General features: G+C 40.4%; 1 protein-coding gene across 2 annotated transcripts in view; it reads left to right on the top strand.

The window, feature by feature from the left end:
• Positions 1 to 2466: 2466 nt before the first annotated feature.
• Positions 2467 to 24566, top strand: part of si:dkey-82f1.1 (DENN domain-containing protein 2A) — a 36402-nt gene continuing 14302 nt past the window's right edge. For both annotated transcript variants that reach the window (XM_053641378.1, XM_053641377.1), the window contains exons 1-4: positions 2467 to 2853; positions 19632 to 19718; positions 22068 to 23030; positions 24380 to 24507. In XM_053641378.1, the coding sequence (XP_053497353.1) occupies positions 19633 to 19718; positions 22068 to 23030; positions 24380 to 24507 (1177 nt within the window). In that variant the 5' untranslated portion in view covers positions 2467 to 2853; position 19632. The remainder of the gene's footprint in view (positions 2854 to 19631; positions 19719 to 22067; positions 23031 to 24379; positions 24508 to 24566) is intronic.

Genomic DNA, 24566 nt, shown 5'->3' with positions numbered 1-24566 from the left:
CACATCACATGACCAAGTCACATGCCTCACTAATCACTTGTACCTCTGTCTCTTTATGCCTTGTTTGCACCACTATTTAAGCTCTAGTTTTCATTGTCTCACTGTCAAACTTTTGTTGTAGTTGTAGGTGTTTGTTGTCGTGTGTACGTGCCACATTATCACTTATAATCTTTATATCTCTGGCCTCGTATCCACAGTTCATGTTTATGGTGCTGTTTTCATGGTTTTGATTGCTTTGTTTGCACTTTACATAATAAATGATCTGCACTTGCATCTGCCTCCATCTCCATTCAGTGACATTGCACAGTTCCCAGAAACCAACAGTATGAAAAAATAAAGGTGTAACTGCCATGGTAGCACCCATAGGGCTCTGAACTATACTTCCCAGCAGCCCCAGCATGTCCTAATCATGCTCACCTATGCCTCGTCTCACCCTCATCAGCACTTCTATTTATGTTCTAGTGGTTCAACACCTCGGTGTCAAACTTTTGTTGTTGTCGTGTCCATGTCGTGTCCATGTCGTGTGTGCACCACAGCATAACTCTTAGTCGATGTTTTTTTTGCTTAGTATCCATTGCTCTTTGTGTTTTGTTGTTTGTTTTGCACTTTAATAAATCTGTACTTGTATCCACCGCTACTGACTCCATTCGTGACAGTATCACTTTACTGATCTGATGTTCAGCTGTCATTGAGAGGTTAATATACTTGAGGCTCATCTTGTTACTGTATGCACAGTTTTTTTTTTAAAGAGAGGTAAAATAGAATAGAAACAGGGAATGGTTTAATAAGGAAAAAAGAAAATGTATGCACATTTCTGCACTGAAAGTTGCCAATATCTGTGTGAAATGTGATTCGCCACTTCTCCTATCTCCTACTTTCTTGAATGCTACCCAGGAGTCATATCTGACCTTCTACCTTCTCTCCTCATGTCCAGCAGTGGTGCCTGTGGATTGCGTCATGGAATTACAGCTGAACAGAACAGTGAGACGGCTCTGTCTCATTCTGCATTACAGCATGGTGAAAAACAATGATCGTAGATTTTGTACTTGACTTTTTCCAACTACACTGGAAGGCAAATCCAAAACTTAAAGGGTTTTTCAGTTGTGTGTCTGGGGGAGCCCTTAAAGATTATATGTAGGGGCTCTGGTGTGGTGTAAATGAAAAGTGTATGCGTTATTGTTGGGAGATTGAAAGCTCAAATCCCAACAATGTCACAACGTTCTGTAGCCAGGAGTCAAGTGAGCCAAATTGGGCATGACTATACACTCTCTACCATGTCGGATCACAGCGACACTAACCGATCATGGGCTTTTGTGAGATCATGTTTGAAGAATGTGTAGAGAGTGTAGAAAGTGCTTTTTCCAAGTGTACTGCAGCGTTAGCAGCAGTTCATAACAATCCGGAAGACCACATTAGCTTTCATCCCTTTCTGGTCAGTATCTGTTTTATGTTAGGGTGGAAACTAGCAGGTGACCCATATTGGAAAGGAAAAATTGGCAAAAATGAATACATTTTAAATAAGGAGAAAGAGGGTTCCAAGTCGAATCATGTTAGGAAGCAAAGAACCTACAATTATTCACAGAGGACTTGGAGAACCCATTTTGGAAGAGTGTAGGAATAATAAGAAATATCATGGCAAGATGACACAGTTAAAAAAATAAAATGATGACATTAAATATAAGATATAAATCTCCAGTAGAAGTACTCTGTTGTGTTAAGGAAACTGATACATCGTTCATCTTTTAAATTAGACCTCAGAATGATTTCATTTAGCATTGTTTTTATGGTACTGTCTTCATAGCATATTTTAAGAGGCGCAGCACCTGGAAATGTTTTTCTCTGACAAAACAATCAAATCTGGTATGGTAAAATATTAATGGTGTAACTGTATATATGGGCTTTTATATATATATATATATATATATATATATATATATATATATATATATATATATATATATAAATAAAACCCCATATATACAGTTACATATATATATATATATATATATATATATATATATATATATATATATATATATATATATATATACAGTTATTTGATTTCTGATTTTATCATCAGAGTACAGCATACCGCCATATTGGTATAATGTCACATGCCTAACTTGTGTATATATATATACTACTAATCGGGAATACAAGTGTCAAATGCTTGTTTTATTTTCTGTGTCCTTTATTTAAGCGTTCAGATTTGCTTTCTTCTGTGGCTAAAACAGGACACTTCATCACCAAGACAACCAGACCTCCAATCACTCAGCCAGCTGTAGATTAGTTCAGCAGTAGGGGGTGGAGGGATGATGGTAAAGGGGAGGAGGGAGAGAAGGAGAGAGAGAGAGAGAGAGAGAGAGAGAGAGAGAGAGAGAGAGAGAGAGAGACAAGAGTCAAGAGTGGGAGGGGGGTCTTGGTGAGAGAGGAGGGAGGGGTGGGAAAAGTGCAGAGAAGGAGCATGTGAGAGAAAGAGAGAGAAACAGAGTAGAAGGCAAGAGTGCAGAGGGAAGCAGGAGGGAGAGATAAGGTTGCCTGGGCTGAAGTTGCTGGAGATAGTTTTCAGACTTTCAGTCTGATTCTAGTTTCCTTCTCATTGCATGTTTTGTGGGGGAAAAAAGGCTTGGGGGTGATCCAGAGGAACAGAGACAGATCAAGGAAAGAGTGTTTGGAAGGGGTGAAAGAAAAAACAAAAGAAGAAGAAGAAGAAGAAGAAGAAGAAGAAGAAGAAGGACTGGCTGCTCCAAGAGAGATCATTGAGTGGATGTTGCTGTACTCCGTAGTGTCAGGTTTCACAAAATGAAAGACCACTACAAGAGCGCTTCTGCAGGGCTCAACCAACCAAGCCAGGTACAGCTGTGTGTGTGTGTGTGTGTGTGTGTGTGTGCGTGCGCGCGCGCCCATCTGTGTGCTTGATAGAAAGCATATACCATTAATAAATGTTCAGTCCTCCGAATTAGATCAGCTGGGATTCTCAGAATGAAACATAAAGAGAATGTGTGTAGTGTTACTCTGAGGACGTTTAGTCACTTCTAATGAACTTCTTTTCCATTCAGACTCTGAGTGCAGACAGGGTTCAGTGAGAGGTGGTTTGCACTAGCTAGGGGAGAGGTGTGTGTTAAATAGGTGCATTCCAGTGCAGGCAAGGAGAGACAGCGCAGATAGAGAAGTGGGTAATTGGATAAGTGAGGCGAGTCATTTTGAACCCACAGAACAATGGTCTCTCTTCACTGCTCCACTGAAAGAGATAGAGTGAAAGGAGAGGTGGTAAACAGAGCAGCTGGAGCACAGATCAAGCCCTTCCATCAAGCAGGACTAAATCTACCTGACTGTTCAAGATCATATGTTACTCACTCTCAAAATCAAGCCAATTAACAAAAAACGGTCATGTTTACCTTTGTGACCATACTCTAGGGATGGACAATATCATATTCTAATACTTCATGATACACAGTATGCCTCGTTTCCAAGAGAAAGAACCTTTCTTACGATTAAAAATGTAAAGGAAGTTCATTATGAGGGAATATTTAAGTTAATAATATAATATAATATAATATAATACATATCGTATTGCCAAGCCGTGTTGTTTACTATTCACTTAACAGTTAAACTGTAATGCTGCACAGACTCGAAGCCACATGCTTCTTCGAAAATGACTTCTAAGAAGAATAAAGCCTAATTGAATTTCTGAGCTTTTCCGGATGACTCTCAGGGCTGTCACGCAGCCACTGACTCATATCCATACTGTGGTTTGGATTCATGAGTTCAAGTTTTCAACTCTTATTTACCAAACCCACCTCTTCAGCATGTTACAGGCTTCAGCTACCAAGCATGTAATTATTGTCCAGTGACATGGTTTATTGCACTTCAGATCTCCAGGTGGTAGAGAATGTTTCCAGGCAAAAAAACAAAAACAAAAGAAAGAAGAGGATTTGAGACAGCAGTATGAGTTGTGCATAGCAGGAAAATAGTGTGTGTGAAGTGAACTTGGAGAGGAGCCTGGTTGCCTTTGTGTCTGTTATGTGATTGCAGGCTGTTTGATAGTAAGAGCTGTTTACACTGATCTCCTCTTAACTGGAGGATTGCTTTAGAAAGAAAAGATGAAGCAACAACCCTTCTACTCGATATGTTTATGGGATGTTTGTCTGATCTGAGCATAATTACAGTGTATTCCATTACCCAGTGCATTTTTATTTAAACCATTATATCTTATATTTAAACTTGTTTAGTGAGAAGCTTGGTTTGAAAACAATTTTTCAAATGAATTGCATGATTCACTTATGATTCACGTGATGCTTTATAAGTAATCCACTCGTTTTCATGTGACGTTTTTCATTGAATTCATTTTTCACATTAGGTTTTATTTGTTTCATTTGTTTCGATGTGAATTTTTCTCACGATTCATTTGTTTTCACACGACTCAGTGAATGTGTTTTTCCACGATTCATTTATTTGCACAACGGATTCTTTCACATGATTAATTTATTTAGTATGTGCATTTGTTTTATTTATTCTTTTTACACACGATTCATTTCTCCATATGATTTTCCCCCCACACTTGATTCATCTATAAGTACATGTGATTTCCCCACCACCACATGACTCATTTATTTAGATGACTCGTGATTCATTTGTTTTAACATGCAATTTCCCTACACGATTCATATATTTTTACATGAAGACATATGGCTTTATTTATTATATATTATTCACGTAATTAATTTAGTTATTTGAGTTACACATGAATGTTTGTGCAATTTCAGGACATACCATGTTGAACTGCTCTTCACACATAACACACTAGTTGTTTGGTTTCTTTTTTTTTTAAATGTATTTTTATTTTTTACATGGAATCACTTATTACTCACAAAATCACATACACTCCAATAGGGAATATGTGCTTGTGTGTGTGTGTGTGTGTGTGTGTGTGTGCACAAGCCATGATATGTGTCCATGAATGTCTTTATCACTCTAGATTAATGCTAGACATTCATCAAACCTGTATGAACTGACATCTGGCCTTAATTGTGCTGATTGTATGTATAAATACAGATCATGCATTTTGTCAGATGCTCAGTCATAGGACTGCAATGCACTGAAACCGTACTGCTACAGTAATCCACCAGGGAGTCTTTTATATTAAAGCAATTTCAGACTCTGAGTCTCTTTCACGGCTCGGCCGTCTCCGTGGCAGCACTTACAGAATGCTCTGTGCTGGTGAGGGAATTCTGGCTGCTCAGGATTCCACAAGCTCTCTGCCTTTTGTGCTGCAGTGGTTGGGAACGGAGCACAGATGCTGTGGTCACTGCCCGCCCCCTTCCTTCACACACACACACAGACACACACACTGTTTCCATTCCCTTCCTCCTTCAGCCTCGCTCTCTCTCCCACCCCCTGCTGCCACTGGAGCCGTGCTTGCAAGCTGTTGCTGTGACATGGGCCCTGTCAAGGTTCAGTGCACTTTGTAGAGCTGTTTTTTTTTTTTTTTTTTTTTTTTTTTTTTTTAAAACCCAGGATGGGAAAGAGGGGGGAGAGGAAGAGGCAGTAGATGTAGTTTGTTTTCTATAGTGAGAAATACTGGATGTAAATCTCCACTCCAAATATGGTGTGATTGGCACAGTATTCGCTTTAACAGTTCATTGTACTTTTGAATCATTAAATCAGTTTATTGAGCCTCAAGTGGAAATTTAGGGACGTCACAGTGATGTCTACGTTTGTGTGGGTGACAATAGATGCAACAAAACATAGAATAAACCAATCGGACAAAATGTATTTCGACCAGGTCAGTGGTGACAGTATTGTACCAAACTTTCATACGTCTTGAAGCAAAGCATATAGATAGAAAGATATTTTCCATCCTAATGGCAGCTTTGTGTTTGTGACTGGCGTCATTTATAACTCCTCATACTGATAAACAAATACATTTATTCTTTTCTTGGGTAACAGCCAGTATAAGAACAATATCAGAATGTTTTCATAGTTTGGGCTACAGAGTTCAAATCATGGGGTCCATGAACTATCCCATGGTCAAAGACTTCACTTCCATAACCCTATTTTGGGAGGACTAAAGTGAGGAGATCCTCTCTAGCATGTGTAACATGGACAACAGCACCTTCATCCATTATCTTGATGTAGTGGAGCCTAAAATTTTCCACCACAGTCTTGGCTTTTGCCTTGCTGTGCAAGACGTGGCTCTAATTTTGGAGGACGGCTACAGTGACTCGTTATGTAAACTAATCTGTAAAGCTTGTTTGCAGTTGTTTGTGTGGTCTCAATGCAATATGGATGATGGATTAAATCAATATTGTGACAGTTATTTAGATTGAATAGCATACTGTATAAGACGTGCTGCATGCCAGAGCTGTGTAATTGCAGTAGGTTGGAGGATTTCTGCTGATGGTTCAGTTCTTGGAAAAATGTTGAAGATCATCACGAGGTATGCAGAGCCTATGCCCATGTTTGACAAGAAAAATGGAGCCATATGTTTTTGAAAGACTTATTAAATAGATTTGATGCACTTCTTTTATTGCTTATAATGGGCAAAAAAATAGTTTAGACTATTAAACATCTGCCTAGCTCGGTGTTTTGCTTAGAATCACTTTTTATCACTCTGGCTGCCTGGGTTTCATTCACTCTGGAAATGTTGATTTTGAGAATGGGGGTGGGGGTTTACAGAGACCAAAACTGTCTGTTGCTTGGTGGATCCTTGACTCCGGAAGAGCACTTTCCCAAGCTCTCGCCACGCTGCACTCCTCTGGGAATACTGCAGGGAATTATTGGAATCTGTCTGTGCTTTGAGTGCAGGGCTGGGAGCAGGAATGCCAGTGGGAATGGTCAGGCGGAACCGCAGAAGCGTGAGGGAAAACAGGAAGGGTAACTGGAGACCTGGCACAGACTCAGCACAGAGAGAAAAGCGGCAAGAAGACACAGGGAAAAGGGAAAGAAATTTCATGATATATCACAATAATATTGAGCAGAAGGGTATATCCTAGTTATCCCAGTTATGTGCTCGGGCAGGGCGTGATTGATTTCAGAACTAATCTAAAACCTGTAAACTCATCATAGTATCATATGGGAAATGTCTCAAATTTGGTCTTAGATCAGCTTTTACTTCAGTAAGTTTTGTTTGAGTTTGAATTCAATTATATTGTCTATGCATGCTTTCCCAACTATTAGGGGGCATTGGTGGCTTAGCAGTTACAATGTTTGCCTCTTCATCCTGCCCCTGCCCTGTGTGTGTGGCATTTTCATGTTCTCCCCATGCTTCGGGGTTTTCCTCCAAGTTCTCCGGTTTCCTCCCCAATCCTAAGACATGCACTGATTGCCGTTTCCGATTTGTCCGTAATGTGCGATATGGTGTGTGAACATGTGTGCGACTGTGCCCTGCAATGGGTTGGCACCCCATCCAGGGTGTTCCCCGAGTTCTCTGGGATGGGCACCAGCTTCCTCCATGACCCTGCAAAACGGATGGATTACCTTGTGCCCCAAGTTCCCTGGGGTAGGCTCCATGTTCCCCTTTGACCCCTGTGTATTATAAGCAGTACAGAAAATGGATGGGTGGATAGATGGATTATCTTTTTATTATATGTATATAAGAAGAGTGGCACCTGCCAACGTGCAAAAAAAAAAAAAGTGTTATGTTGACTGACCGATACTCACTGTAGTACATCTGTTGCTTGTCAATCCCTTTCTACTTGTACATCAATGCAAATGGAACACCATTGACAATACATTATTAGGGTGTTGGATCATTCTCAGCAGGGTGGCACAGTGATGCAGCTCCAAGGTCACTGCTTCAATCTTGAGCTTGTTCTGTGTGGAATTTTGCATGTTTTCTTTATGTCCATGTGGGTTTCTTTCTGCTCTCTGGTTTCCTCCCACCTTCCAAAAACATGCAGGTAGGCAGATTTACTAAGCTAAATTGCCCATAGGTGTAAAAGAGTGTATGAATGTGTGTGTGTATGTGTGTGTTTATATGTGTGTGTACAGTACCCTGCAATGGACTGGTGTCCCATTTAGGCTGATTCTCCAGCCTCATGTCCATTGTTCCCGGGATAGACTGTGACCCTGACCAGGATTAGATGGTAATGAAGCACAGTGATGACAGTGGCATGGTAGGGACAAGGTAGTGTGTGTTGCACTGGTATGAGGGAAGTAGTGTTGCAGGGTAACCTCAGTGTAAATGATGGGGTTGAGAACAGTCCACCAACCAAAAATATCCAGCAAACAGCAATTCTGTGGTCAAAAACTGACAATGACAAAGAGGTTGAGAACAAATGAAACAAGACAAGTCTCAAATGGTATACCTAGGTATGCCTACACTGTGTACACTTACTGACTACTTTATCAGACACATCTGCCTTGAAGGTAGATGTGTCTGATTATCTACCTTCAAGGTAGATGTGTCTGATAAAGTAGCCAATAAGTGTACACATCTATGCTGTGCTTGATACACTCATACAACAGCACACACTGACAATGATCCACCACCTAAATAATATCTGCTCAGTGGTCCTGATGGACAGGGTGAGTATGTGTGGAACACATGGACTGTAGTCAGTAATTGGGTACCTACATGTACAAAGTGACATATGTAGTTTTACCTAAAAATAAATAAATAAAAAATGATCCAATGGGTAAACAGATGAAAAGTGGTATACAGGGTGACTGCTTACTCAATGTGCATCTATCAGTTAGCAGTACTGTAGACATTTCTGTGATTTCTGAGTTATTTTCTCTGGGGGAACATACAGTGCATCCGGAAAGTATTCGCAGCGCTTCACTTTTTCCACATTTTGTTATGTTACAGCTTTATTCCAAAATGGATTAAATTAATTATTTTCCTCAAAATTCTACAAACATTACCCCATAATGACAATGTGAAAGAAGTTTGTTTGAAATCTTTGCAAATTTATTACAAATAAAAAACAAAAAAAGCACATGTACATAAGTATTCACAGTCTTTGCTCAATACTTTGCTGAAGCACTTTTGGCACCAATTACAGCCTCAAGTCTTTTTGAGTATGATGCTACAAGCTTGGCACATCTATTTTTGGGAAGTTTCTCCCATTCTTCTTTGCAGGACCTCTCAAGCTCCATCAGGTTGGATGGGGAGCGTCAGTGCACAGCCATTTTCAGGTCTCTCCAGAGATGTTCAATCGGGTTCAAGTCTGGGCTCTGGCTGGGCCACTCAAGGACATTCACAGAGTTGTCCTGTAGCCACTCCTTCGTTATCTTGGCTGTGTGCTTAGGGTCGTTGTCCTGTTGGAAGATGAACCTTCGCCCCAGTCTGAGGTCCAGAGCGCTCTGGAACAGGTTTTCATCAAGGATGTCTCTGTACATTGCTGCATTCATCTTTCCCTGGATCCTGACTAGTCTCCCAGTTCCTGCCGCTTAAAAACATCCCCACAGCATGATGCTGCCACCACCATGCTTCACTGTAGGGATGGTATTGGCCGGTGATGACTGGTGCCTGGTTTCCTCCAGACATGACGCTCGCCATTCAGGCCAAAGAGTTCAATCTTTGTTTCATCAGACCAGAAAATTTTGTTTCTCATGGTCTGAGAGTCCTTCAGGTGCCTTTTGGCAAACTCCAGGCAGGCTGTCAGGTGCCTTTTACTGAGGAGTGGCTTCCATCTGGCTTCCATCTGGCCACTCTACCATACACTCTACCATGCCTGATTGATGGAGTGTTGCAAAGATGGTTGTTCTTCTGGAAGGTTCTCCTCTCTCCACAGAGACATGCTGGAGCTCTGTGAGAGTGACCATCAGGTTTTTGGTCACCTCCCTGACTAAGGCCCTTCTCCCCCGATCGCTCAGCTTGGCGGGGCGGCCAGCTCTAGGAAGAGTCCTGCTGGTTCCAACCTTCTTCCATTTACGGATGATGGAGGCCACTGTGCTCATTGGGACCTTCAATGCTGCAGAAATGTTTCTGTACACTTCCCCAGATCTGTGCCTCGATACAATCCTGTCTTGGAGGTCTACAGACAATTCCTTGGACTTCATGGCTTGGTTTGTGCTCTGACGTGCATTGTTAACTGTGGGACCTTATACAGACAGGTGTGTGCTTTTCCAAATCCTGTCCAATCAACTGAATTTACCACAGGTGGACTCCAATCAAGTTATAGAAACATCTAAAGGATGATCAGTGGAAACAGGATGCACCTGAGCTCAATTTTGAGTGTCACAGCAAAGGCTGTGAATACTTATGTACATGTGCTTTTTTTTGTTTTTTTATTTTTAATAAATTTGCAAAGATTTCAAACAAACCTCTTTCATAGTGTCATTATGGGGTATTGTTTGTAGAATTTTGAGGAAAATAATGAATTTAATCCATTTTGGAATAAAACTGTAACATAACAAAATGTGGAAAAAGTGAAGCGCTGTGAATACTTTCCGGATGCACTGTATATTTGAGCGAGCATTTAAGTGCATTTTACAAAAAATATGCTTGCCTTAGGCCAAACTGGAAAGTAAAATGAACTCTAAGCTGTCTGCAGACTTGCTGGCTGTTGATTTGGTCAATAAATTTTTTTTTTCTCTAACCCCCACTAGCTGAAATAATTCACACGTTTAGTTTCCAACACGTTCAATAACAGTCAGGTCCATAAGTATTTGGACAGCGACACAATTTTTGTAATTTTACCTCTGTGCACCACCACAATGAATTTACAAATGAAGTAATCAAGATGTGATTGCAGTGTAGACTTTCAGCTTTAATTCAAGGGGTTTGACAAAAAATATTGCCTTAACTCTTTAGGAATTACAGCCATAGTCCCTCCATTTTCACAGGCTCAAAAGTAATTGGACAATGGACTGAAAAGCAGCTTCAGGTGTGGCTTGTTTCCTCATTATTTCAAGACCGATTAAGGAGATAAAAGGTCTAGAGTTGATTGAAATCCAAGCCTTTAATTTGCATTAGGTAGCTGTTCATGGGAACTCTCAATATGCGGTCCAAAGAGGTGTCGATGCAAGTGAAGGAGGCTGTCACTAGGCTGAAAAAACAAAACTGACCTATCAGAGAGATAGCAGAAATTTTAGGTGTGGCCAAATCACCAGTTTGGTACATTCTTAAAAAGAATGAATGCACTGGCGAGCTCAGCAACACTGAAAGTCCTGGAATGACAAGGAAGATGATTAAAGTGGACGTCTAGCCAAGTCGAGAACACTTATTATTAGGTAGGCGTATTATTGTCAAAGTCTACAATCAAGAGACACCTTCATGAATGTAAATACAGACCTCTAAAAAAGCCTGACCAGTACTGATGCAAGATGAACTTGTACCAGAATGATGGGAAGAGAAGAACATAGAGAAGGAAAGGAAGGGCTCATGATCCAAAGCATGCCACGTCATCTGTCAAACATGGTGGAGGAAGTGTTATGGCATGGGTATGTACAGCTGCCAGTGGAACTGGGTCACTGGTGTTTACTGATGATGTGACTGCTGATAGAAGTAGAAGGATGGATTCTGAAGCATATCGAGCTATGCTTTCTGCTCAGATTCAGTCAAATGCTGCAAAACTGATAAGATGGTGCAGTACAGTACAGATATACGGTCTGTGAAAATATTTCATTATTTCAGTGCATTCTCTGGCTCAGTAGGGCAGAACGACTCCCACATTTAAAAGTAAGTAGACAAGAAAACTTTTTTTTTTTTTTTTGGAGAAATAGCCTTCATTTTTGACCAGTGTTCATCCCAGCTACACAAAGAGAAATACTTTGGGTTTGTAGAAAGGTCCATACCTTTCCCCAACCATTCATCACTTAATATGTTGGACACAATAGAATCGTGAGGGTAGAAAAAAATGACTGATTTGTCCTTGAGACTTTACTGCACAATAGGACAGTCCATTGTTCTTCAGTGACAGACAGTTGGAATGAGACTGGGACATTCTCTAAGGACTTCGTCCACTTCTTTGACCTGTTGGTCTACTGGGAATTGCTACAGAATGCCTTTTCACTCAACTTAGGACAAGCACGAGTGGGTGTGTAGTGAAGGCAGGATAGAAGCCAGGATCTCCCATCCTGTCTTTCTTGTTTATTCTCTTCCTGAGAATATCTGTCTATCTATCTTTATATGATGCCATGCTGCCATTACATAATGCCATACAGCATTAATTAAATGGTTAGTTATAAGTGCAGACCATTTAGTTAGATGGTTTGGTTCAGATGCCAAAATTGTGATTGTATCTGCAAGTAAACACAAGCCACTTTCATATTTTTTTTTTTTTTTTTTTTTGAAAAACAACAAAACTGCCACACACAGTTTTTTTTTGTTATATAATGTATGCAGTCAACATTTATTTGTGGCTCTATTAACAATTCAGCTGAGCAAAGCACTTTATAAATTATAGACTGATAAATAACACACGTAGACCCATAAATTAGTTGTTTGCAGTATCCTGTCGTGTTCCTGTCTGAAATGTATCCTTTCCGAACAATAGCAGTACAGGGGGTCTGCCCTCGTATATTTGTGTATTGGTGTTTTGTGTTTTTGAGCACACACAATTGTAGGATATGAATGTTTACAATCATTTACTAAAGTGAGTGTTTAACAAGACAGCTTTAGCATCATATCATATGATGATAGTTGAGATCATATCATGATGATGTCATTCTGATGATCATATCATCAGAAATCAACAATAACAAGCGTATAGTATATAAGACATGCATAAAGTCATGAAGCAAAAATTGGGTATAGAAATATGCAAAAACACATAAAAACAACATGCTGTAGATATTCATCATATGATGACTCACTCACAAATCCTCAAACATTTCTCTCTCCCTGATGAAAAAAAAAAAAAGATTAGAAACCATCACTGAACTTTTAATGGTTTCCACTACCAATACCATCATAAACCATCAGTGAACCATTAAAACCATTACCATGATTGGTGTGCCACCAATAGAAAGCAACAAATTACCAGTAGAGACCCAGAGGGACCATTACAGTTTATATTAAAACCCATACAATTCCCATTATAACCATTAAAACCATTACAAATTCTATGAGGGTTTCTATTGTTTTTTCAGCAAGTCTCTCTCTCTCTCTCTCTCTCTCTCTCTCTCTCTCTCTCTCGCTCAATCTCTCTCTCAATCCGTTAGAAATTGGTGGAATGTGCCTTCAGTGAACACAGAGGCACTGGGTGAAAGTTAGTCCCCCACTGAGTGCCTCCACCAGTGCAGAAGAACAGACACACACGCCACACTCTTTTACACACTGTGTTTCCATCGCAGCTTTGCTACTTGTTTTGTGGTGGATGAAACTGATTGCAGAGAAAGTTCCCCCATGAGTTGAGGAGAAAAAAAGGAAGACTAAATACACAAGTCAGCTCAGACTTGGCTGCGGACTTCTTCGCAAGGACAAAAGCGAAATGATTTTGAAGTTTGCCCTTTCATACTTCCACAGTGGTTCATTGTGACAGAGAAATGAATCCTCGGGTTTCGCCGTAATGTGGTTGCAAATGATCTGCTACATTAGAAGGTATATAATTACTGTATAAGGGCGCTATTTACTTCAATCACTTTACCAAATAGATATGGTCAAGTTGCATATTTTAGGTATGTGGAAACCAAAGATTCATTCCCACTCTCACAGTTTCTCCGCCTCTCTCTCTCTCTCTCTATCTCTCTCTTTCTTTTGCTGTGGAGAGGTGCAGCGAGCATGATGTCATGCATTTAGTGGGTCCTCCAGGGCTGGCCGCTGTGGACAGGCTTTATGAGAAGCAGCTGTTAGCAGGAGGAGGAGGAGGGAGATGATATAGATAGAGAGAGAGAGAGAGAGAGAGAGAGAGAGAGAGAGAGAAATCAGTGACAACAGCAAACTTCAGGCTAATTTGTGACTCACAGTGCTTCAGCATTCAGTCATTTCTCTGCAAACTGGCGATGGCAAGTGTGATTATAATATGTGATTATATATATATAATATCTATTATATTATAATATATAATATGTGTGATTATAGAGTAATTATGACTCCTGATCTGGGTTTGTGTGTATCTCTAAAATGGCTTTTTATGGATGTCCTGAGGTTGTAAAAGGAAACAGCTCAACTTTGACCTGGCCCCTGGCCCTGTGATTGAGTCTGTGTGTGTCTGTGTGTGTCTGTGTGTGTCTGTGTGTGTCTGTGTGTGTCTGTGTGTGTCTGTGTGTGTCTGTGTGTGTCTGTGTGTGTCTGTGTGTGTCTGTGCGTGTGTGTGTGTGTGTGTGTAGAATACTCCTACTATCCAGGGTTTGGCTTCTATTGTCCACAGCAAAAAGCAAGTCAGAAAGAAGGAGTTGTCTGAGTTTTCTTTGCATTTGGGATTTAAAATAAAACACAGATGGCTGCTCAGCCATCTCCATTCTCACACACACACTTACACACTGCTAAACTACTTTGATTAAGTTCGCATTTTCATAACAGTTTTAGTCCTCTTTTTTTTTAAATGCTGCATTTCAACCAGACTATAAAGATAATTTGCTTTCAAATAAATACAAATGTATAAATAAGCAAAAATGAGAACTGTTAATTTGACAAATATGCAATAAATACAGTCACCTCTGAAACTACTGGAAAGGCAAGGCTAGTTCGTTTGTCTGTGCTATACACAAAATACATTTGGGTTTGATGGATATCCATCCATCAAAAGATGGACATGTGATGAGAGTTTAGGATTTCAGCTTTTGTTTCCACGTATTTACTTCTAGACGTGTTAAACAACATAAAACGCAGAACCTTTTGTATCACACCACCCACTTTTTATGTGAGTAAAAGTATAGGAACAGAGAAGTCTTACAGTTAATTAAAAACACTTAATATTTGGCTGCATATTTCGTGCTTGCAATAACAGCATCAAACCTGTGACTCATCGACATCAACAAAATGGTCATTTTCTTCTTTTGTGATGTTTTTCCAGGCTTTTACCGCAGCCTCTTTCAGTTGCTGTTTGTTTCAGAGTTTCTCCCTTCAGTCTCCTCTTCAGGAGTTGAAATCCTGCTCAACTGGGTTAAGGTCTGGGGATTGACTTAGCAGTCTAAAACTTTCCACTTTCTCCCCCCTGATAAAGTCATTTGTTGAGTTGGTAGTGTGTTTTGGATCATTGTCTTGCTGCATGATGAAGTTCCTCCCAATTAGATTGGATGCATTTCTCTGTAAATTAGCAGACGTAATGTTTCTGTAAACTTCTGAATTAATTCTGCTGCTGCCATCATGAGTTCCATCATCAATAAAGATTAGTGAGAATGTTCCAGAAGCAGCCGTGCAAGCCCAAGCCATGACTCTACCTCCACCATGCTGCACAGATGAGCTTGTATGTTTTTGGATCATGAGCAGATCCTTTCTTTCTCCACACTTTGACCTTTCCATCACTTTAGTAAAGGTTAATCTTGGTTCCAGAACTTTTGCGGCTCATCTCTGTATTTTTTCTGAATTCCAGTCTGGCTTTCTGATTCTTACTGCTGATGAGTGGTTTTTGCATCTTGTGGTATGGCCTCTATATTTCTGCTCTTGAAGTCTTCTTCAAACGATGGATTGTGATACCTTAACCCCTGCCCTGTGGAGGTTGTTGGTGATGTCACTGACTGTTGTTTTTGGGTTTTTCTCCACAGCTCTCACAAAGTTTCTGTCTTCAACTGCTGTTGTTCTCCTTGGCCAACCTATTCGGTGTCTGTTGTTCAGTACACCAGTGGTTTCTTTCTTTATCAGGACATTCCAAAGTGTTGTATTGGCTGTGCCCAATGTTTGTGCAATGCCTCTGATTAATTTCCTCTCTTTTCTCAGCTTCAAAATGGCTTGTCTTTCTCCCATAGACAGCTCTCTGATCTTCATGTTGGCTTATCCTTTTTAACAACAAATGATAGTCTTCACAGGTGAAACTGAAGGCTAAAACCAATAGTGGACGTTCAGAGTTATTAATTGTTTAAACAATCAATCTAACAGGAACCAGAAAATAAAAGTTGAAATTCCAAACTCTTCTCATATTCATCTTTTGATCTCAAACCCAAATGTCTTCAGTCTACAGCAAAAACAATTGAATTGGCCTCGCCGTTCCAATAGTTTCAGAGGGGACTGTTTATTGTTTACCTAATACACACGGAGGATGATATTTTTCCCAGTAAACATACAGGAAACACATTCATCAACACATATTTGTATAATTATTTACTTTTTTTGGAAAGTCCCACAAACAGTTGTTTATGTTTACCCGTACACTGATTAGCCTCCAGCGGTTCTTTATTTCTCTTGTCTTTCTCGAATGCTGTGTGTACCCAACCCCTGGTGACAGTGCCTTGATACTGATCTGTTGTTTGAAGTGAACGCTTAGTTATATAACTGATGGGGGCTGATGGCCGTTCTATGACCCTAACTAATATCCACAAACTCTCAACAGAGCCCACTAACTGATGCCTATCACTTTTAAAGAGCCTGGTAGTGCTCTTATACTGTCAGCCTGCTTTTGTGTCTCTTGTCTTTATAGGCTTTGGGGCTGGTTGAATGCTAAAGTGTAATGGTGCATGCAGATGAACAAAGTGTAGGCATTTCAGCATGCGTCCTGTGTAAACTTGTCTGCACTATCAAATTTACAATTGATGGGAGGCTCACCAATTTAATCAGTAAATGTTTTGGGATCAACAGCGATGTAATATAGAGGGTTTCTTTCAAGAATGACTCAGAAATCAGTGTCTGTTGCTAACTGAGAGGTCTGCATCGCTTAGCAAAAATACATATAACCCAAAGCATCCCAGTTAGCATTGGCCACTCTCAAGTGCTTAATAAAATCTGCAAATAAGAAGTCAATAGCAAACGTTTTGTGTCTTCATTGAGGAAAACCATTTCTCCAAGTATACCCAAAGGCTTGCTAAACAGCACAGCAGAACAAGTTTAGGCAACACCAATCCTTTTCCTGAACTGTGAGTCAGGAAGCAGGACAGGTAAAAGGTCAGTCAGGACTTTTTTCATATAGGACTTTTTATTGCCTGAAGCAGATGGCTGTCTCTTTCTCCACATCACTGAGGAAATAGCCATGTGTTACAGGGTCACGTTTAACAATAGAGAACAGGACAAAGAAAAGACTCGGAGAGACTCCGTATTTCTAAAGTAGCTGGAAGCAGTCGGGGCTATAAAGCAGTGGAGCAGTAAACATGGCTACAGCCAGATTTACTGCTTTACAAGTCGTGGATTTGCTCCATGTCACGTACCTCCGAGTGTTTTATTTGCACGCCAGCCTAAAACCGAGTTGGCATGGGTGTTGAGGAGTCTGCACCTATAAAGCTTAACACGACAGGTCGAGGTTTGAAAGATAAAGCGTGCAGTATCACTGGACTATCATCAGTCCTTGACCATTACGAATGTAGAGCTGTACAGTTTGTATGAAATTACTCTATACAAGCATATGTATGGGCAGGAATGGACACTTTAAAGCTTCTTTAAAGTTTAAAACTGTTTTATTTTTATTTATTTTTTAAAATAAAGTTAAAAAAAAAGTTGTTACTTCTGAGTAACAGCTCAGCTTTGTATATGTATCAGAATTGAACGCATGTACAGTATGTAGTCGTTGAGCTGAAAAGATATGTGTTACAAAATAGGCTATAGAGTTCTCTAGCCATCTTTGCATACATGAATTTCTGCTCTCCATTTGGCTTCTCTCTCTCTCTCTCTCTCTCTCTCTCTCTGTGTGTGTGTGTGTGTGTGTGTGTGTGTGTGTGTGTGTTTTCCTCTATGTTTCAGTAACAGGAGCAGCATAGATGGAGGAGAAAAAAGTTTATGTTCCTCTGAAAACATGTGACCCCTTTACACAGCTGAAAATCATTTAGACATGCAGGTCAGGCATGCAAACTCAGAGAGAGAGAGAGAGAGAGAGAGAGAGAGAGAGAGAGAGATATTTCTACATAGATTGTCTTAATTTAGTATTTAAAAAAATAAAATAAATCATATTCATTCACAGTCTAAAACTTTGTGTACTCTATTACCAAGTACCATCATTGAATTCTTAACTATTGTTAATGGGTTTTAAATCAGAGGACAAATAGTAAAGCTGGCAGTTCCTTTGAAATAAGTGCCCTTGCCACACCAAAGGGGAGAACACCACATGCAGAATGGCTTCAATATTGTTCTTGGCAGACCCACAGAATCAGTTCATGCTGCGTGCCAGCACAGCCGCTGGGATTTCTGCAATGCCAAGAGCTTCCGAAGGACAGGTACCGGAGCGGCATGCAAAAAAACGTCCGGCCCACACTACTCCAACTCCACGGCTGTGTAGAAAATCGGCAAAGCAGTTGTACAAGGATTTTCAACCTATAAACCTAATGCGCCAATCAGTGACATACGTTAACATGTAGTGTTATTTATGCCATCCATGCACTTTGAGTCTCACCAATAGAGGGATACGATTGGAAGAATTCCTGCAGTGCAGTTGAATTAGTAGGGTGTTCCAGAGTGGCATGTCATTAAGAGATTTCCTATATCCCCTCTTGTCTATGTATGATGTCATACATCCTCTTGGCAAGTAGAAGCACTTAAAGCACAAGCACACATGCTTACACCTACAATTGACAGCCTGTCCTAAATGTGTCTATTAAGTGGTAACATGTGTGTTGAATGCTTTGAATATTCCCAAAACAGAGCTAAGTGCTTAGCATGTGCTGTATTGGATAGCTGAAAAGTGTGACATAGGCCAGAAAGGCATCTGTTTATGCTAGCTAGTGTGAGACATGCTTTTGCTTTTTCTGTACTGGCTAAAAACAAGATTTAAGAATATTTGAATATTTGACTGTTACAAGTATTGCACTCCACTGTGAGCCATGGTAATAGTAGTAGTATTTTGGTCCCACTGTTTACAAAACAAGCTAAATTAAAAGAGCTTTTCAGTTTTTATGGCGTGTTCGGCTTCTACTTGTGATCGTTTATAGTGCTTACTGTTGGTTCTTGCATTCATAGCATGGCTGCAGAATTTAAAAAACTGAGCCTGTCCTTTTAGTCAGTCTTTTAGAGAACTACAGTGCATAAACTTCTCTTTGTGCCTGACCTTTGGTTTTAAAACCTACATGATAATACATCGTGTGTGTTGCGGCTTTGGACAGCCTGCGAATATGCCAAATTTCACGACTCCAGAGTCCATAATCTGTTCGGGGAAAAATAAGACATTTGTTTTTGTCTCCAGTCAGCATCACTGACACTTAGAACAAATGCACAAGTGTGTTTTTAATATGAAGGAGAAAAGATGTGAGATGTAAGAAGAAACAGATTATGAAGGTGAAATGGGATTGTGTTAGATATTGTCTGATCGCTGGTGTGTATCTCAGCACAACTCGCTAGTTTTATTATATGAAAGTATTGCAGACATGCTAGTCTGGAGTGCATTAAGATCAGGAATAAATAATATGTCCCGTAATGACTTGTTTATCAGTATTTATTTGAACAGCCGAGATAACTGACAAGAACATTTTGAACTTTCGAAATTCAACTTAGGAGCTTAGAAATGATTCATCGAAATTCCAAATCATTTCAAATCACTGAATTCATCATTCTTCTATTTTCGTGACTTTGTGCATTTGCATCAGATTATGTTGTTTGTCTTTTTTTGGGGCGTTTGCGTTTATGTCATATGAATCATAACTATCTTTCTCCTTCTGTGTCTTCTCAGGATGCCAGCTGCTAGCATCATGACTGGTGGAAGAGCGCTGCTGCTCTGTACGAACACAGAGAACTGCATCTACCAGTCAGTCAACGGGTATGGAAAGAACACCTTACACATCAGAATCATCTTCAGTATTCTTTAACATTATTTTCCACCCCCATTTTATCCCAATTTGATCATGTGCCAATTCTCTTCACTGGGCAACTCACCCCTATCACATGATAGTTACCACCCAGGAACGGTGAGGGCTACTCTGTGCTTCCTCTGAGAAATGTGTGCAATGTGAAACCAGCAAGAACACATTGGGAGGAAAGTGCTAACTGCCCTCTTCCAATTATATGAGCTCACAGATGCGCACGATTAGCTAGTGTCACTCTGATTGACAGAGAAGACAGCAATGTCCAACTGGAGCCAGTTTTCCTCTCTTGGACTTTCAGTCTTAGATATATGTGGCATTACCAGGATTCAAATTATATATAGCCACAATTTGGTGAACAATTTCTGTTAGGAGTTCTATATTCAGTATTTATCTCAAGAATGCTGTTTTCTAGATACTACCCAATGAGCCACTGCTAATTACATCAGCACTTAAATTGAGTGTTCAATAGAATGCAGTGGAGTCTTTCACCAGAATGACAACCATCTGTCCCATTGTTTTCATTAACCTTATCTAATGTCAAATATATCTTTTAGTGTGTAAGGTATCTTTTTAATGTAGAAGATATTTCTCTTTGGCTATGGATTGAGTCCACACCTGACCAACGACACCTGCAACCCATTCCAGATTTAATCCCCCTTTGCTATTATAATAACCTCCACTCTTCTGGGAAGGCTTTCCACTAGATTTTGGAGCGTTGTTGTGCTCGTTCAACCACGAGAGCATTAGTGAGGTCAGGCAGTGATCTAGTTGGAGTTTCAATTCAAAGTGTTCAGTGAGGTTGAGGTCAGGGATCTGTGCAGGACACTCAAGTTGTCCTACTCCAGCCTTGGCGAACCATGTCTTCATTAAGCTCGCTTTGTGCACAGGAGCATTGTCATACTGGAACAGGAAATCTTAAGGTTACAGCACACAAAGACATCCTGTACAGTTCTCTGCCTCCAACATTGTGGTAACATATGCCTGTGATGGTCAGATTTCCACATACTTCTGGCCATATCATGTATTTCATTATGTTTCGTGTATATTATGTACACTGATTTGAGAGAATCTGAGACTCAGGTGTTATATTTACAGTGTTTCGCATAATGTGTTTTACTCAAATCAAATTAGACCTCCAGGCGGTTTCATACTCCTTTAGCTAAATAAGGACTTCATTTGGTGGGCTGGAATGCCATAGCATGCTGTTACAGGCTGTATAACATTCAGCATGGAGGAACTTTAAGTAGACTGAGATCATTCTTTTTACTTTGGTATGTCACTAAGTGGTGTAACATTGTAAAGGCCAGATCCTGAACAAATAAGGGCAAAAAGCTATAAGTGTCTCTTTCCCTCATATGTTTTTCCTTACCAATCAGGTCATTGTGTCAGACTTCCTCTATGTTTTGTTATTTTGTTTTTCCCCCCCACCCCATCTTAAAGCATATTTTTCACCAACCTGTCAAGCTCAGTTAGTAGAAAAGACTTTAGTTTCTCAGTTGGTGTGGGTGGCGGGCGATGTTACCTTCTTTCAGTTGAGCTTCCATGCTTGGCCTTTTTAACAAGTAGTCCATTTCCTTCCAGCAAGAAGAAGGATACAATCACCCTGGCCTTTTTTGGTCTGCTTGTCATTTTTGTTCTCCTTCTCTTTACCCCCTCCCTCTCCCCATTCTCTTTTTTCTCCCTCTTCTACTTCTTGTTGGTTTTTTTGGAGATTGACCTAGTTTTCTTCCTCACTGCTTTATGCTTCTTAAAACAAAAAGGAAAAAAAAAAAAGCCTCGCCATAGAGAAAAATACGTTTGTTTGAATTTAACTGAATATGACTTCGCAATTCAGAAACAACAACGACAAGAAAAACAGAAATGGCTTGCATATAGACTTTCCTAGATGTTTTTTTTCCCCTCATGTAGTGGTTCCTTGAAAAGCTAGAAGGTTCACATTTCCTCCATTTGTTTGCTGAAGCAATGAGATCAGATGTGCTGGTTGGAATCCAAGCTAGCATATCTTTATGGAGATAATTAAAGAAAGGGAAAGCTGCATGTATGTGTGTGTGACTTTTTCCCTTATTTATTGTACAGCTAACAGAGGCGCTTTGAAACCAACATAATACCTTAAACTGATGCTTTAAAGCAAACTTAAAAATTGCTTGTATTTAATTGTTTGATTGTGCTTATATCCACGAAGGTTACATACAGTATATGGAATTGTGCTGACATTAATGGTGTAATCCAGAGACTCGGGTTTTGACGAATAGAATACAGATATTATAATGTGCTTGCTCTCTTTGTTTTTCTGCTCTGTTAAGGCTCCAGTGCTGTGGCTTGCGGCCTGAAGGCGCTCAATCTGTGGTGTCAAATAAGTCGGACCTGTCCAGGGTTGTGGACACACAGTCCCCCCTAACATCCCTGGACAACACTGACTGCTTCTCTGGGAACATCGACATGTTCGCCCACAAGGGACCGAGTGACACTTATCCTGTTGAAAATGGCCTGGGGGGCTGCAACAAGCCCACAAAAACTCCTGTGGGAATCAAAAGCACTGCCAGCATTAGGGACAAAATATCCCAATGGGAGGGCAAAACAGATAATGCTGGACCAAACCCACCGACTGTCATCCAGAAAGAGACGGAAAGTGTGAGGAAGAAGGATATAAAATCTACAGAGGTACAAAGAAGAGACAGTAAAAGAGGTTTTAGCTGTGACAGACAGGACATTGGCAAAGAGAATGGAAATAAGATTGGAGAATCCAGGAAAAGTACAGAAGCATGTACAAGGGAAAGAGATGTGATCCTGGACAAAATGTCTGCGGGGAAAACTGACATTGTCCAAGACAAGAAATCTGTTTTGACACACATTAAGAAACTTGAGCAGGCCATGAAGGAGACACCTACTAAGCCTTGCTTGCCTGGCAACTATTTCTGCCCACCTTCTAAAGACAAGCAAGACGAAACGGAGAAAAAGCCTGCAGAACCCATCTTCGGGACTGTGGAAGTGGTGAGGTCTGGGAGTCGCCGTGGTCGAAACAGAGATCCTGAGAATGTGTACACTGAGCCTGGGGCGCCGTCCATTAACCCTCTGCCCAAACCTCAACGTACCTTTCAGCACCACACTCAAACAAACAACTGTGGACTTCCCCAAGGTTCAGCAAAGGGGAGGCGGAATCTACCCCCTTTGCCCTCGTTACCCCCTCCACCACTTCCCTCCTGCCCTCCACCACCTGGGGTGTGTCAGAGGCCTTGGCAGGAACACACTCGAGACAGTAATAACAGGTGAGAGTTTTACAGCATGAGGTGCTGTGTTGCAGTCATATGTAGCTTAAAATACAACAAATTCTAACCTTTGTATTGATTTCTTTCTTAACTCACAGATTATTATTCAATTATTCATCCATCATAAGACTGAGTCACTACAATGAGTCAGTCAACTACAGTGAAAGTAATAGAATAGAGATGTAGGTGCTTAAGTGAGGACTGAAAGTCTGGACTTGCTGGGAATTAAGGGGTTGAATGTTCATTCCATAATAAACTTGTGTGAAAAATGACTGAGCTTGGTACATCCCTGTAACAAACTTCAAAGCTGGGCAAGGAGGAGGCGGGAACCGGCTGAACGTAGACGTAATATTTAACCATAAACAGAACGCAAAACAAACACACCAATGTAAGTCAAACAAAAGTCTCTCTCTCTCTCTCCCTGTGGCGCTTCCAGTCACTCCTTAATTGCTCTCTCCTACTGATTAGAAATCTCTGTTCCAGGCGTACATCCTCACAGCCTGGCCCCTCCCTCCTCCTCATCACAATCCCATATTTTCTCCTGAATTAAATTTTGACCAATATCCACCCATCAGCCAGTTTTGCCCAATCATACGACGACTACCAACCAGGGAGGGTATAGACTATCACATGCTTCCTCCAAGACACGTCAAATGGGACTGTTTGTTTAATATAGTCTTGTGGCTACAAAGGAAAACTGACTGACCTCAATAACATCTAGATGTCAGCTTGACTGGACTGTTAGTCAGTCTGACATACCTAACTATGGAGGACTGTGGAGGTCTGATGTTATATTCATGAGATCATTTGGCATAAGACTGCTCCGGGTAAGCCTTCAATAAACCGGCCAGAGATTTTTGTTCTTAATAAGACTAATGAAATGGTTCACAGAAGGTCAGTCTGCACCTTTGAAACCTTATTTTATTTCAGGTCTTTCGAAGAAGTCTGATTTCTGAAATATCTCTCATACTTCAGCCGTTGAAGTTGACTTCTCTCCATACCATTTTTGCTTAACTTGCATGAGCTTGCATCTAAGGTTACACATTACCCAGTCAAGTGCACAACCGCATGTTATCCCAACAGAGCTTTAAGTTCTGCAATTTCCTGTAGTCCCTGCTGTCTCCTTGCTTGACCTTCTCTTCATTCTACTTGTTTCCTTTTCGCGCCAGGTAAATATTACTCTTTCACAACACTATCTGCTATGTAAATCTCAACCTTGACCATATTATTAAAGAGATGAAAAGACTGTGGCATAAAAAACAAAACAAAACAAACTTGTAATTTCGACCAACATGTGTTCCTCTTTCGCTTATCAGTAACATCCATTGTGTTTTATGCTGACTTTACAGGAAGTCATATGAGTTTGAGGATTTGTTGCAGTCGTCCACTGAGGGCTGTCGAGTGGATTGGTACGCTCAGTCCAAGCTGGGTCTCACACACACTTTATCTGAGGAGAATGTCTATGAAGACATCTTAGGTAACACCCTGCATTGGTTTGCACTAGTGAAAACTGGTGTCCTTATGGAATAGGACAGA

The sequence above is a fragment of the Ictalurus furcatus genome, chromosome 14 (assembly GCF_023375685.1).
Source record: "Ictalurus furcatus strain D&B chromosome 14, Billie_1.0, whole genome shotgun sequence".
Taxonomy (NCBI): Eukaryota; Metazoa; Chordata; class Actinopteri; order Siluriformes; family Ictaluridae; genus Ictalurus; species Ictalurus furcatus.
The sequence above is the reverse complement of the archived record's forward strand: the minus strand, read 5'-3'. Positions and strand labels throughout refer to the sequence as shown.